This window comes from Lutzomyia longipalpis, chromosome 1, assembly GCF_024334085.1.
Source record: "Lutzomyia longipalpis isolate SR_M1_2022 chromosome 1, ASM2433408v1".
NCBI lineage: Eukaryota > Metazoa > Arthropoda > Insecta > Diptera > Psychodidae > Lutzomyia > Lutzomyia longipalpis.
Window position 1 is genome coordinate 117,880 of NC_074707.1, and position 14,666 is coordinate 132,545.

General features: G+C 36.9%; 4 protein-coding genes across 14 annotated transcripts in view; 3 read left to right on the top strand and 1 right to left on the bottom strand.

Moving 5' to 3' along the window:
- The first annotated feature begins 266 nt into the window (after positions 1-266).
- Positions 267-3,909, top strand: LOC129796990 (SKI2 subunit of superkiller complex protein). Of its 2 annotated transcripts, none has more exons than XM_055839195.1 (2): positions 267-355; positions 412-3,909. In XM_055839195.1, exon 2 carries the CDS (start codon positions 412-414, stop codon positions 3,865-3,867), a length of 3,456 nt encoding a protein of 1,151 aa, XP_055695170.1. In that variant the 5' UTR covers positions 267-355; the 3' UTR covers positions 3,868-3,909. The 2 variants fall into 2 exon arrangements, with proteins under 2 accessions (XP_055695170.1, XP_055695180.1); XM_055839205.1 differs by having other exon boundaries at positions 290-349.
- A 92-nt stretch (positions 3,910-4,001) lies between these two features.
- LOC129797004 (leucine-rich repeat protein 1) lies at positions 4,002-5,671 on the top strand. Its single transcript, XM_055839230.1, has 4 exons — positions 4,002-4,571; positions 4,638-4,886; positions 4,955-5,256; positions 5,326-5,671. The coding sequence occupies exons 1-4, from the start codon at positions 4,098-4,100 to the stop codon at positions 5,579-5,581; spliced, it is 1,281 nt and encodes a 426-aa protein (XP_055695205.1). The 5' UTR covers positions 4,002-4,097; the 3' UTR covers positions 5,582-5,671.
- LOC129797012 (glycosyltransferase-like domain-containing protein 1-like) lies at positions 5,572-7,244 on the bottom strand. Its single transcript, XM_055839243.1, has 3 exons — positions 6,620-7,244; positions 6,085-6,564; positions 5,572-6,009 (listed from the first exon to the last, which is right to left on the bottom strand). The coding sequence occupies exons 1-3, from the start codon at positions 6,982-6,984 to the stop codon at positions 5,757-5,759; spliced, it is 1,098 nt and encodes a 365-aa protein (XP_055695218.1). The 5' UTR covers positions 6,985-7,244; the 3' UTR covers positions 5,572-5,756.
- A 51-nt stretch (positions 7,245-7,295) lies between these two features.
- LOC129796870 (lysine-specific demethylase 3B) overlaps positions 7,296-14,666 on the top strand; it is a 54,612-nt gene continuing 47,241 nt past the window's right edge. For 4 of the 10 annotated variants that reach the window (XM_055839066.1, XM_055839029.1, XM_055839057.1 and 1 more), the window contains exons 1-2: positions 7,323-7,524; positions 9,031-9,088. The gene's annotated coding sequence lies outside the window, so the exon portion shown is untranslated. Of the gene's footprint in view, positions 7,525-9,030; positions 9,109-14,666 lie in introns of all 10 variants that reach the window. The other 6 variants (XM_055839013.1, XM_055839049.1, XM_055839004.1 and 3 more) reach the window with 3 other exon arrangements.

The window sequence follows — 14,666 nt, forward strand, 5'->3', positions numbered from 1 at the left end:
CAAATTGAAACAAACATTATTACACATTAAAATTAAAAAAAAATAATGGCCCGTAGCTAAAAAATCTCTTAACCTCAATTGTTAAAATAATAAAAGTATTGCAAAATAATCAGAAAATCTTTAGTTTTTCATTAAAATCTGATAACGTGTACCACTGCTATTTTTAATATATCAATATTTTAAAGTGTTAAATAGTGAAAATACATTTGTCAATTAAAATAAAATTGCACGCACCGGGGTAAATAAAAGGTAAACAATAAAAACAAAACACCTACCATAACCTCACAATTTTCTATAGAAAAACAAAGTGACGTGATTATTATTTCGTGTGAAAATTTAACGTTTTTAAGTAAATGTATGGAAAAAGGACTCGAAATTAAGGCAATAAATAACTATTTAAACTCTTTACAGATGGAAGTGCCTGATAATTTAAGGGATTACATTGTTAATCCCTATTTGGAGCTCCTTGAGAACATGCAACCGCAATGTTTGGAAATCAAATCTGATCCTAACAATGTTTTCAATATCTCTGAGCCTGTTTTCGGGACCACACTGCGTCCCAGAAGGTCCTATGAAACAGGTGAAATTATTGACTTTGAGGAAATTCAATTGGAAGATCCAGATAGCCGAGCGGACAATTCAATGTCCCTCCAACGAGCTCCAGATGCGAGTGGTAAGGGATCGTCTGTACGTGGCTCATCTACAAACTATCCCTTCTGGCCAGGAGGTTTTGAGGAAGAAAAAGAGAATGTGGAAGAGTTGATTGCGGAAGAAGGGCAGCTGTTGACTTTGGCTCCAGGATTCACGCATGCTATTTCCAGCAGTGCTGAGGGTATTGATGAAGCACTGAAACATTTGAAGATTGTTGAAATGGACTTTACGGATTTAATTAGAAGTAACCCAATTTATGATCTTTGGGCAGAGAAGAGGGCGGTGCAGAAGCCACGACCACAAGTGCTCAAAGTCAGCACTGCAAAGGATATCACAACTGTGGAAACAAAGTGGGCAGTGGAAATTGATACGCGCCAGGCAATTCCAACAACCACAACTGAACCAGCTTTGGTGTTTCCCTTCAAATTGGACAACTTCCAGAAGCACGCCATTCACCAGCTCGAAGATCACAATCATGTCTTTGTGGCCGCTCATACGTCAGCTGGGAAAACTGCTGTGGCAGAGTATGCCATCGCCCTGAGTCTCAAGCACCACACCAAAGCAATCTACACATCCCCAATTAAGGCGTTGTCCAATCAAAAGTACAGAGACTTTAAGAAAACTTTCAAAGATGTTGGTCTCATTACGGGGGATGTTCAGATTGATTCAGATGCTTCATGCTTGATCATGACCACCGAAATTCTTCGATCGATGCTCTACTGTGGTAGTGAGATTGCCCGGGATATTGAGTACGTTATCTTCGATGAAGTTCACTACATTACCGATGCAGACCGAGGGCACGTGTGGGAAGAAACACTCATTCTGTTGCCGGCAAATGTAACCATTGTCATGCTAAGCGCTACGGTTCCGAATACACTTGAATTCGCCTCGTGGGTGGGTCAAACAAAAAAGAAAAAGGTCTACGTGGTAAGCACACTAAAGCGCCCCATCCCCTTAAAACACTACCTGTACGTACCCTTCGTGGCGAAGAACAAAGAGGAGATTCACCTGATCCTGGATGAGAATGGGAAATTCCACAATAAAGGACACATGGATGCTGTGGCACTTAAGGAAGCAACTTCCGCAAAGATTGGGCGTAAATTGACGCCGAATCAGGAAAAGACAATGTGGGAGAAGTTGGTGGGTTATCTCCGGAAGACGGATAAATTGCCCGTTGTTGCATTTACACTTTCCCGCAAGAGATGCGATATGAATGCTGAATCTATGCGTGGATGCGATTTGTGTACGAATAAGGAGAAGGGGATCATCAATGACTTCTTCAAGCGATGCCTGCAGACGCTCAAACCACCGGATAGAGCATTGCCACAGGTGCAGAATCTTCAGTACTACCTCGAAAGGGGCTACGGAGTGCATCATTCGGGAATTTTGCCAATTCTCAAGGAGATCGTTGAGATGCTCTTCCAGTGTGGCCTCGTGAAGCTTCTCTTTGCCACGGAAACTTTCGCAATGGGCGTCAATATGCCCGCACGAACAGTAATCTTTGATTCTGATCGCAAATTCGACGGGACAGCCGTGCGGAATCTCTATCCTGCTGAGTACACACAAATGGCAGGACGTGCTGGACGCCGAGGACTGGATGAGAATGGAACTGTCATCCTCATTTGCAAATCCGAGAAAGTTCCGGACATTCCGTCATTGCAGGGAATGATGCTGGGGAAACCAATGCGACTTGAGTCACAATTTAAACTCACCTATGCCATGATTCTCAATCTTTTGCGTGTCGAGAGGGTCTCCGTGGTGGATATGATGTCTCACAGCTATCGAGAATTCCATTCACAGCAGAAACTTCCGGAAAATATGATAAAACTCCGAGAGGTTCAGAAAGAATTTGCCCAATTGCCACCTTTGGAGGATAATCTTCAGCCTCTCTGTGAATTTTACAGCGTGGCATCGGATTACTTTGGGTGTGTGGATCGTGTGAATCAGGAGGTCTTTAAGCATCCAGAGGTGAAGAAGAAACTCCAACCAGGACGCCTTGTGGTAATCACTAAAGGGAGTTTGTGTAACAATCTTGCTGTGATTCTCACCCTAACTGAGGGTCAGCGGAAGGAAACTGAGCTGAAGGTAGCTGTGCTGGGAAATCCGCAAGTGGAGCAAGAAGATGAGAAAGAAGATGCTTGGCATAGACTCCTTTCACTAGCCACCGCAGGAAAAATTCACATTCCAGACAATGTGGCTGCTTTCACGGTTCTCCCGATAAAATTGAAGCACATTGTGGAGATTGTCAATAGCTCCGTGAAGATTCAGCCAGCGACGATTATTCAAAATTGGGAACAGAAGCAAATTGAGAGATTCAAAGATGCCCCTCTGGGACCGAGTTCACTGAAATTAGTTGCTGATTTAAATAATTTCCTGGAGGGTACGACAAAAGTGGAATTTGTCAATATGTATGAGAATATCCCCTTGTCTGTAATTGATGACAAGAAGGAGTTAACACTGCACAAGCAGAAACTCTCAACTGTACTACGCTGTACTAAAGTAAGTAACTTCCGTGAACGCTTTCGTGGAGTCTTTGAGCGGAAGCTCCTGGAGCAGCGTCTGCAGCATCTCAAGTATATCACTTCAAAGGACAACATGACCCTCTACCCGGACTATTGCAACAAACTCGAGGTACTCCGGGAGATACGGTACATTGATGAGCAGAATAATGTCACAATGAAGGGGAGAGTTGCTTGTGAGATGGGCTCCAATGAGTTAATCATCACGGAAATTATCTTCCGGAATATTATTTCAAATCTAGAAGCCGCTGAAATTGCAGCTCTTCTGTCGGGATTAGTCTTCCAGGCAAAAACTGAATCAACCGCCATCCCGACTGTGAGTCTCAAAAAGGGAATTGCCGAAGTTGAAGCCATCAATGATGAGATCTTCAATCTTGAGCAGAAGCATCGTGTATCCACATCTCTCGATGCTCAAGCAAAGCCCAAGTTGAATTTTGGACTTGTCGAGGTTGTATACGAATGGGGGAGAAATAAACCATTTGCAGAAATTAAGGAGCTCACCGATGTCCAGGAAGGGATTATTGTACGATGCATTCAGCAACTTCATGAGATTCTTCTCAACATTAAAGATGCCTCGAGGGTTTTTGGTGATCCTGTGTTGCATGCCAAAATGGAGGATGTCTCCAATGCCATCAAGAGGGACATTGTCTTCGCCGCTAGTTTGTACACACAAAAGGATATTGAGTTGATTCATTGAACTTCCCGGACTTATAAATAAATAAAAAAAAACTTCCCGGAACTTCCGGTATGACCGTTATTTTTTTCACACGAAATAAAGTTCAAATCCGTGAAATATATTTCATGAAACATGCGTCAATAATGAAATATATGTTTCAATAGTTGATCATATGTTTTTTGTTGATAAATTTTTCTGCTGCGATTTCTTCCGCATTTTCCTCGATTTCGAGGATTTCAAAGGACTCTGTGATGAAAATCCTGTGCGATGTTGTCGTACACAACCGTCTACATCCAAGTTCATCGTACAAGAGTGCCAAGTCCACGCTCGCTTTGGGATTTCATCCACCTGGTGGGAAGCCCGATTCCAAGGTGTTTGTCATCCTTTTTACAGCTAAAAGCAAGGCTGGCACACGGTACCAAGTGACGGATAATCTCAAGCAAGTCTTCATGAGGTTTGTTGATGAAGGGAAATTCACGTTGTCACTGAAGAATCCCGAATTGGACCTTCAAGTGCGTAGCAAGGATATTACTCAACTGAAAAACTTCCTGAAAGCAATCAATGTAGCCCTAAAAGGTGATGTCCGGGAACGAGAGAAACTAAGACTTTGCTCAATGGGTGTTACGCCTTTGCCGAGTAAAACGCATCCAGTTACAAAAATTACAATCACCAAGAGATCCGACTATCCCACAAAGGGACTCCCCAAAACTCTTTCTCATCTTGAGGTAAAAGGAAAAAAAAGAAGAAAATAATAATTAAAAGATTTATTAATAGATTGTTATTTATTACAGATTATTGGTTTGGAAAAGACCCGCGTGGATTCACAAATATTGTACCTTAAGCACTTGACACATCTCAATTTGAGCAACAATGCAATCACAAAGATCCCTAAACCTCTAGGAGAACTCAATCTCATCGACATCAATTTGTCCGGGAATGTATTGGGTAGTGAAATTGGTGCTGGAGGATGTGATTGGAAATGGATGGAAGGATTTGGTGTACTGAAATCACTTCAAACACTGGATCTATCCAATAACTACGTAAGAATAATTTCCTACATAACCAAAATAACATCAATCTACTTAAAATCTCATTAAAAATTTTTCAGATAAAGACCTTTCCCTTCAATTTGACCAAATTACAGAAGCTTAGTGATCTCAATTTAGATTTTAACAGTATTAAGAGGATTCCCTTTGCCATCCGGAATTTGCAAAGTTTAAAATCTTTCAGCATAGAAGGGAATGAATTGGAATCTCTACCTTTCACACTTGAAACACTCACCTTTGAACACATTAACATCTCCAACAATAACTTTCCGCATCACACAGATGAGATGCAGCGGCATGACTTTGTTTTCCGGCCCACAATTTGTCTGTTTGAATTGGCAGCAAGAGCTGTTGTTAGGTTCAAGTAAATGCATTTACATTTTTAGAGGAGATTTGCCAGGAATTTAAAAAGTTTTATTTTGACTTTTCGCAGAATACCATTTGCCCACCCAAAGGCACATCCAACACTCCAGTGGCATACAATCCCGTGGATTGTGGCAGATCTCCTCAATGAGACACCCATCTGCTCGTGCGGGAAACTCTGCTTTAATGCAAAAATCTATGAGAAATGCTCCCTAATTCAGCTACGATACAAATGCATAATTTCCAATGCAGACAGGAAAATTATGGGAGATGGGGTGTTCTGCAGCAAAGGATGCTTCGAGAGACGTACACTGTATAGTTTATAATAATTATCATTTAATGTATTCTTTTAAATTTTTTGGTTGATGTTGCCTCACTTTTATATAAGGATAAACATTTACAAAGTTCCACATGGATTCTGATTATGTTAATCCCAACTAGTGGTGGTCCCCTCAAAGTGATCCACTGCGTAAGAAACCTGCATTAGTAATCCCCCACTGACTATGTGGAGATGATAGGCTTGAATTTTTCATAAAACTTTGGTATGAGTTGCTCAGAGGAGTACTTATCGAATGAAAATATTTCAAAGAATTTATCCCTCTGCCTGTGAAAGAGTTCGGGATTCTTGCACCAGTTGTAGAGCATTTTGATTAGTTGATTTGATGTATTGTAGAGATTCTCCTTTGGATAAATTTCTGGGTAGACTAATTTATTGGGAGCAATTGGCATGCAGCCGCAGTATGTTGCCTCAAGCCTAGAATGCACAAAAGGTAGGATATGAAATGGGCGAATATCAAGATATGCAGAGGAGGAGGAGTGGTGTACTCACATGGAGACACCGTAGAACTCATGACCAGCTGTTGAGATAACAATGTCACCCGTGAGGAGAGCCTTGAAGTATTCCTCACGATCGAGATACCCAAAGTGAACGAGCTTATCACCCAGCTTTGCCTGAATGTCCTCAAAGCAATCCGGAATGGTGTGGAAAGTCTCTCCCAGGATTGATGCTCTAAAACTCACCTGACGCTTATTCAGCTCCAGCAGTGTCTCCGTGAGCAATTGCGGATTCTTATCGTGCTCCCAACGATGTGGCCAGATAAGATGCAATCCCCGATCATCTCGTGGGGATCGCTGCTTTGGCATTCGATGAAATTTAACAGGAAAGTAAATGACCTCGCACTTGGGTTCAATCTTTTCCCGAATGAATTTTAGCTTCAAATCCGGCTGGATATTGAGAATGGGATTGATATTATCCAGGAATGATGTTCGATTGAAGAAGGAATTGAATATTATTTCATCAGCAGCTAAGCTGAAATGGCACAGATTTTAATATATGAATTTTAGTTAGTTTAGATGCTCCATACCATGTCATGATCTGATTCAATCCGTATTGGCAGTCTCGCTCCTTAATCTCCCGAATTGGGTAGACCAATTGATTTTCATGGAAGTAAATGATTTTCTTGCATTTCACCAAATCCGGCCGTATACCAAGGAGTTCCGCCAAATTCAGCACAGAGCATGTAAAGAGGATGCTGTATTCGTGATCCTGCGGAATGACCTGGGAGAAGTAGAGGGCACTCGTTCGTGCTCGCCAGTGCCACTTTTTTGCCGGCAATGAGAAAAGATTGTATTCCGCAGGATTTATACCCTCGAATATTGTGTCCAGGAGTTGTTTGTGGGATCCACCGTAAAAGGGTTCAATGACCAGGATCTTTGCTAAAGTTTCCATTTGTTCCGGGACAAAAACTAAAGGAATTCGTGGAACTTCTTCCACGGAGAATTTTCACCACCTTAAAGTTTTTCTCTTACTGCTTCCAACAAAAATTGTCGACTTGGTGTGCCAATGTTATGTACCAAAAAGATCTGAAAACTCAGATGATAGACAATTAAAAAAAATCATTAAATTACAATTAAAAATTATTTTTTCCCGTCATAAAATACTCTTTAATTGTGAATAAAATGATTTAAAAAATATTTTTCCAAAAGAAAAATTACATTTGCAACATCGGCGCACATAATTGCTCGAATAAGTCGTAGAAGAGTAAAAACTTCAATGTAGTGGCTAAGGGGACTGAAATTCAGTCTTTTGGAAAACATGCTGTTGACCGCCCATGGGGGCAAGGTTTTACTGTGGCGTCTGCATTAACTATTTTTGGAGTAATTAGTGGTGGGTTTTGTGAAAAGATTAGTTGAAAACGTTCTCATGTATCCGTTGAGTGGAAGTGAAGTGTAATTCTGTGCAATTTGTGCAGTATTTGATGGGCATTTGGTGAGAGAATTTTCCATTCTCCATATCCTTTTGACTCTCTACCTTAACATCAAAGTTCCGCCTTTTCCATCCATTTATCTCATTTTCCAGTGCAAATACACCCTCAAGAATTATTCAGGACAATCGGGAGGTGGTGATTATACCTGAAAAACATCCTCCTGTGCTAAAAGAACTAAATTAATCGGTATTTGTTTTTTCAACCATTCTCAATAAAATGGTAAAAGCGCCGCCATCATGCCACAGTGTCAGAAGAGACGAAGTAAATAAAGTGGAAAAGGGGGGGGGGTGAAGAGGGGGGGGGTGTTTTTGTTTGTTGGGCCGGGCTCAGGGTTCTCTGTATCGGGGGGAATTGGGGGAAAAAAGTTTTGTGGCGACCCCGTCAGCTCAAAACTCATTTCTGGGGCACCAAAAGTTGGCGGGAGACTCAGGGGGGCCCAAAGTACGTTCAGTAAAAATTTGGTGGCGCATCTCCCCGGATTTTTTGTGGAATTTGCACGACTTTTTCTGGCGGAAATTTTGAGTGTTTTGAACTGGCGATGCCAATCGACGCGGCGTCGCTTCCTGGTCACAAAAACCTAATTTTCTAATGAAAATTTATCGGAAAACGCGAGAAAATTGCGAAAAACAAAAAGTGCGAGGGGGACAGTATCAGTCACGTGCACTGTCTCATTTTCTCTTCAACAAAATGTACCAAAAACACCAAAAAATAGCAGAGTGGTGACTTTTGAAACTACCGTTTGGGGCGCCAATTTCAAAAAGTCGTCAAAAATGTATGAAATTTGTATGGGGGCGCTACAAAGGGGGGCTCTGGGGGAAAATGAATATCGTTGGTGATAATCGCCTGATATAAGGAGCCTTTGTACCAAATTTCATCGCGATCGGACCAACGGTGTAGCAATGCATAGCTTAACAGAAACGAAATCCTTTCTGTAAAAAGAATAGAATAATTTATGAGGTAGACTCAAATCGGGGTTGTTTGCCAATATTTCATGTGTGCGTTTTTATGTAAACACCTTGAAATTGACATCCCCTTTTTTTTTTCTTCCTCTTTTTCTTCGTATTTTTTTCCTCCCAAGAGGGTGTTTGAGTTGCTCAATTTTCCATGGCGCCTTCGTGAAGAAAATTTGCAATCCACCACCCTTCATAAAAAAAAACAGAAGAGATTTCCATTTACTTTTTTTTGGCTCAAATCGTTTGATGATTTTTGTAGGTGGTTTAGTTTTGTCTTAATAAAAATTAAATTGTACGTGGTTTTAAATAAAAAAAAACCGAAAAATTAGATTTTCATTTTAACCAAAATGGAATATTCGCAAAATAATAAATTTTACAGTGGCTACTCGCAGTACAGCTGAAAATTCACCCTGTAAATCACTAAAACAAAGATTATCCGAAATTTTAAAACAATTTAACATTTTTTAATGATCTTTAGTTTATCTCGAATTTATCTTATTTAAGAAAAAAAGAAATTCTAAAGAATAACATCTAAATACTTTTTTTTTCTTATAGGTTCCCTGTTGGAGCTGAAGAACCTATTGGATTCTAAATTTCAACAGCAGCTTTCTGAGTGAGTGGTTCCTATATGTTGTAAGTCTTACAAATAGTTTGATTATTTTCTTTGAAAACATGCAAAAATAGATATAAAATATAACTGAGAACGATTGATGAACATTATAAAGAATTTAGATATATATTTTTTAATTTCTTTAAACTTACCTCAATTGAAAACAAGCACAAAGCTCCATGACAAACAATAGAAAATATGTCTACATGAGCTTTTTTGTGTAATTAAAAAAAAAGAGATAGATATTTAGAATCAAATTCACCCATGAACTGTCAGAAACAGTTTTATAAACAATTCTATGAATGCGAAATGAAACAGAATATTGCTCGAATCAATTTACAATATATAGCTCTCTACGTATACTATTGAAATCACTGAAATATAAGGACGAATATCTAAATGTATGATATATAGGTACATAATAGTTGATCCTTCTTGGAATTATATATATCACAAAAAAATACCATAAACATTAAGGGGGACATAGACATTTACAAAGCATCACGTCTAGTTCTAGAAGTTTTTTTTTATTCCTTCTCTGTATAATTTGGAATGTTGATTGTGGTGGATGAGTCATTGATTTGCAAAATCACTATATTCTATGTAAATGGCGTGAATATTCTCTGTTTTTTTTGTGAGCAAGAATGACCAAAAAAAGGTATTAAATAGCAAAGAAAAGAATGAAGCAGTTTAGGCAAGGTTGCGTTTTTGTTTGGTGCTACAAAACAAATATTATTCTGTCATGTTCATCGAATTGAATATCATATAATAATAATTGCTGCATTCGTGTCATTTTCACATATAAAGGCAAATTACACAGTCTAAAGAGTTCACAACATAATGTACGAAATAGTTTCACGCAAGCTTTTTTGTTGTTGTTGTTGTTGTGCCCCCTCACTTCCAGGTGGTCTCACTCTTGCACATTTATCCTTCGTGTTTCATTAAAATCCCATCTCTCTTGCTCATGCACACACGGGTGTGTTCAGAAAGGAAACAATGAACATTATTTCTCTGCACGAGCATTCCATGTTACCATCATTTTATAAAGTCTCTCTTTCTATTATATATAATAGGTATTATATGTTGTTGAATTGATATCAGGGTGCACCTATATATAGGGAATGTACATCAAAGTTCATAATATAGTATTTACCGCACTATGTACAATTTGTAGACATGTACATTCAATTGTATTTACCGCTTTTCATCGAGTTAAGTACATAAAATGTGCGATTTTCAGTAGTATGAGGAAAGCACTGTGTGGGTAGGAGATGGAAAGAGACTATGTGAGGGTCGAAGAATAAGGGAATCATCGTCGGTTGGCACATAGTATACATACTATACATAGTTGAGAGGGAATGAAGGAAGTAAGATTGGGAATAGGTTGTGGGTGGGTGGGTGGAGAAAATGTTGGAAAAAGGGTGAGGTCACGTGGGTAGGAAAGAGAAGGACAAGTTAAGGATGAGGAGGAAATGTATAAACATGTACCTCGACTCTTTCACCCATAACAAAACCATTCCCATCTGTGTGAGAGAGAAATGTTTTTGAGGGGGTGGTTGTTCTTCCACCCCACACAAAATATAACAACTTTCACCCCTTTCTCTCTCTTGACACGAGAGTTTGTATTTCATCTTCTTCTCTCTATATACCTATACCATCTCTGGCTTTGGAATTATACCCTTTACTCTCATCCATAATATATAGCTAAAATTTCATATAAAACAGCACAAAAAGCTACAACTTGAGGGTAGTCTGCTGTGCCAGGATGGAATGTATGAGAGAGAATTTTCCATATAATGGCGCTTAATTGAAACAACTTGTCTATTGAATTTTCTCAAGTTGTTTATTTTGCCCATTTTTCACTCATTCTCTCCTCCATTCCGCCCCATTTCATCTAATACTCCCGCATTTGTCCTCATTTCTTCACCATCCAATTAATTTCTAGCACAATTCTCCACTTTCTATACCAAGAAAGGAAGGTCCTACTAGTATAGATCATCTTGTTCTTCTCAATGACGTTCTCTTCCTTTTTATTTACACAATTGTTCTAGTTTCGTTATAAAAGCTCCTCCCGCAATAATTGCTGAGAATTTAGCAATGACATCATTACAAAGCTCTTAAAGGTATTCTCGTTTGTTTTATTTAAATAACAATCTTGTAAAAATAACATGGAAACAACAACGTATTATTGGAAGCTTATGGGACTAAATTGTGTTGAGGAAGGGGGATCAAAAGATTGCTAAATACTTTATTCATCTTCCTCGTAGACATGCTAGTTCTTTTATTAATTTTCTGCAAATGAAATTTCAAAAAAAAAAAAAAAAATACCGTCTGCAGAATTTATGAAAATTATAGCGACTTATAATCTGTAAAATACTTTAACTAATATTAATATTTTGCTGATAACCTTTCAGCATGTTTATGTTGTTGGTGTACAAGTACATTATAATGGTAAAACAGCATCCGTCATTACAAATGGATGATATTAGAGTAAACGTCATAGTCACATCTTGTGGAATTTTCATTTATTTGATATATTAGCAACAATGGTATTAGGTACTGTATTTAGCTAAAAGTTTCACTTTGTATTCATAATGTGATAAGTTTTCTCTCATCAGACAATGTTTTATGTATGATGGCAAAATGAATGGCAATGTTGATAAGTAATTATAAGGTCTCTCTTTCTCTCTCCCTGCATGGAAGAGCAAGGAGTGTTGTATATTGTATGTATAAAATTTATACAGATTTGACAAATATTTTATCATGCAAAACATAACTTGATATAATAATAACTAAAACATTATTTCCTCTACGCCGTATTATTTTGCATATATTATAATGATTTTCTTTAGTAGGAGATAATCTATTGAAAATGAATTTAATTTTTTATTCTTCCATTTTATAATATTATTTAAACATAAATTGTGTGTGATAAAAAATTAAAATATTTCTTATGCAATAAATAATTACGAACATTAAAATATTGTCTTTGTGATCAATTAATTATTATCTTCCTCAATCTGTTATGTGTAATTTTTCGAACTTTTGTATTGCAACAGCAATTCAGGAATGAACATTTTTAGGACCATAAAAGAAAAACTAAAATAACTCATTCAGAAACTAATCATGTTCAAAAACGTGCACAAGTCAGAAGCATTTCAAAGTTTAGTGAGAAAGAAAAAAAGAAGTGTTTTCATATTGCACTGATGTAGCTATGACTGCTAAATAGTTTACAATCTCTCCCTCTTACAACCATGTGTGTATACACAACTATATAATAGTTCTCCATAATGTTGGAAAATATGATAATTTTGTATATAATGTATGGGAGTGAATGTACATAAATTAACATGGAAACAGTAAAACGGTAGTCAGAGTGTAAATTTATCAAAGAGAGTATATAAACTTTGTGTTATTGTTAACTACATACATAATGTGGTGCCTCTTATTAGTGATGTGCTGTGTTGTAAACGAGGAAGAGTAGAAATGAGACGAAAATGTTGAGTTGGTTGCATTTATGTGAACCAAAGCAGAAATTTTGCAGACATTGCCATTTATTTGCTTCTAAATGGAGGCAATATGGAGAGGTAATTGTGATTCAAAGATAATTTTGAGAAACTTTTTTTTTTCTTCTGTTTTCTTTTTTTTTTTATACAAATTGAGTTTCAATCATAACTGCAATCTTACCCTTTATTTATATGTGTAGGTGTATACATTTTTTATAGCGTGGTGTGACATTTGCGTGTACATTGAAATTGGAAGGGTTATGAAAATAACCATTTCCCCCTTTCTGAATTTGGTATTTACTCGGTTATGTCTAATATATTATGATTTAGGCGTAAAAAAATGAACTGAATGACGAAGAAACTGATTTAAATGGTTTCTTATAAATTAGATTAGATAGATTTATTCATCTCATAAAGGTTCCCAACTTTATTTGAGGGAATTTCATGAAATTTTAACTTTTATATTGATTTTCATTTTTTTAAGAGTGCAGGTAGATAGATGCTAAAATAGTAAGCTTTCGGAAGTAAATTAAAAGACGTCTCAATTTTAGTACAAGTCTATAAGTATTCTATGTAGAAAATTTCCCAATGTCGTTGTTATTTCACATCATAGCTACGACGTCGTGAACTCAATATACTATAATTAATTTTCTTATCTCTTAAAATTATTAAGTCATGTAACTTCTATTCGCCCCTTTCTGCAGCTCGCACTTCTAGATATTGTTGTCAAAATAAACTGGATCAAAATAGAGTGAGAAGAAATGATAAGGAAGCATGAGTTGTAAGAGGGAGATGGGAGTCCACATACATATATGTAATGTTTATATATACGTAAACTTGAGTGTAGGTTTTAAGTAGCCTATATGTACATATATAACGTATAATATATAATATAGCTGAGATTAGGAAAATTTATACAATATAAGAGAGAAAACAATTGTTCAGAGTTCATAATCTTGAGCTTTTTTTGAGAGAAATATTTGACTAATTTAGAGGATAAGAGATAACACTGAAGTATAGCGGATGACGACAAAGTGAGCACATTTAATTCCTCGTTGAATTGATCAAGAATATGAACAGAATGAGGTTAGAGAAAAAAAATTGTGTGATGGTGTGTTGAGAAGCGAGACCAATAAAAAAGCATTAAGACTAATTTGATATGTTTTGTAGAATGCATTGTTAATAAAAATGAAGAGATATTGTGTGAATGTGTTTGGAAGTAACAAAAGACATTTTTAGACACTAGAAACACTTTAGAGGGAAAAAGCAGCGTAAAAAATGAATGACAGAATAAAATAAAAACATTTTTTTATAAAAAAAAATCTTCTCGATGTTATGTCATGGACAAGATGGAAGATGAATCTTTTCTATCCTCATCACTTTTATTCTCAGTGTAGCATTGTGTAATTTTTTCTTCGTGGCTTTTTTTTATTTCTTTGAGGCCAATTTCTCGTCAAAAGAATATGAAGATTATATAGGGAGTCATTCTTCCTTTTTTATTTCATATAGATGTATTTCTCCCCTTCAAGCTATTCTTATTCTTATTTATATTATTTTTTTATATCTAAGTATTTTCATGATAGCAATTGAACAGTAGAGCTCAATCTTCTATTCCTCTTTAATCTCTGTGGCAATTTCTTTTTTTTTTTGGGAAAAATATCTCGACTTACTTGAAGCTCATAAAACGTTTTGTTATTTAGTATAGAGTGTTGAAGTTTTAGCGTGACCATCTTGGCCTTGGAGATTTAAATGTTTTCTAAAGATATTTAACCCAGTGAGTCTGCGAGTGTTGTGTGATAAATAATGAAATCGTCACTGCATGAGTACGAAATTTTGAGATTTAGTACAATCTTACTGATTTAATGTTGTTCATAGAAATAATATGGTATAGCTAGATTCTTACGATTTTGGGGAAAAAATGCTTCAATTCAACGTTGAAGCCTTAAACGTTTAATCTTTTTTTTTCAATTTAATATATTGCTTTTAAAAAGAAAATCTTATACGTGATCCGGAAAAAATTGGTATGAGTGAAAATGGATAAAATTAAAGCATTAATTTATCGTGCGACAGTAAGA

Excerpts from the sequence above, each read along its gene's own strand:
- LOC129796990 (XM_055839195.1), top strand. The coding sequence starts at position 412 with ATGGAAGTGCCTGATAATTTAAGGGATTACATTGTTAATCCCTATTTG.
- LOC129797004 (XM_055839230.1), top strand. The coding sequence starts at position 4,098 with ATGAAAATCCTGTGCGATGTTGTCGTACACAACCGTCTACATCCAAGT. Across the intron at positions 4,572-4,637 it reads AAACTCTTTCTCATCTTGAG|ATTATTGGTTTGGAAAAGAC; the intron begins GTAAAAGGAAAA and ends TATTTATTACAG. Across the intron at positions 5,257-5,325 it reads AGAGCTGTTGTTAGGTTCAA|AATACCATTTGCCCACCCAA; the intron begins GTAAATGCATTT and ends GACTTTTCGCAG.
- LOC129797012 (XM_055839243.1), bottom strand. The coding sequence starts at position 6,984 with ATGGAAACTTTAGCAAAGATCCTGGTCATTGAACCCTTTTACGGTGGA. Across the intron at positions 6,565-6,619 it reads TTGAATCAGATCATGACATG|CTTAGCTGCTGATGAAATAA; the intron begins GTATGGAGCATC and ends GTGCCATTTCAG. Across the intron at positions 6,010-6,084 it reads GAGTTCTACGGTGTCTCCAT|GCTTGAGGCAACATACTGCG; the intron begins GTGAGTACACCA and ends TGTGCATTCTAG.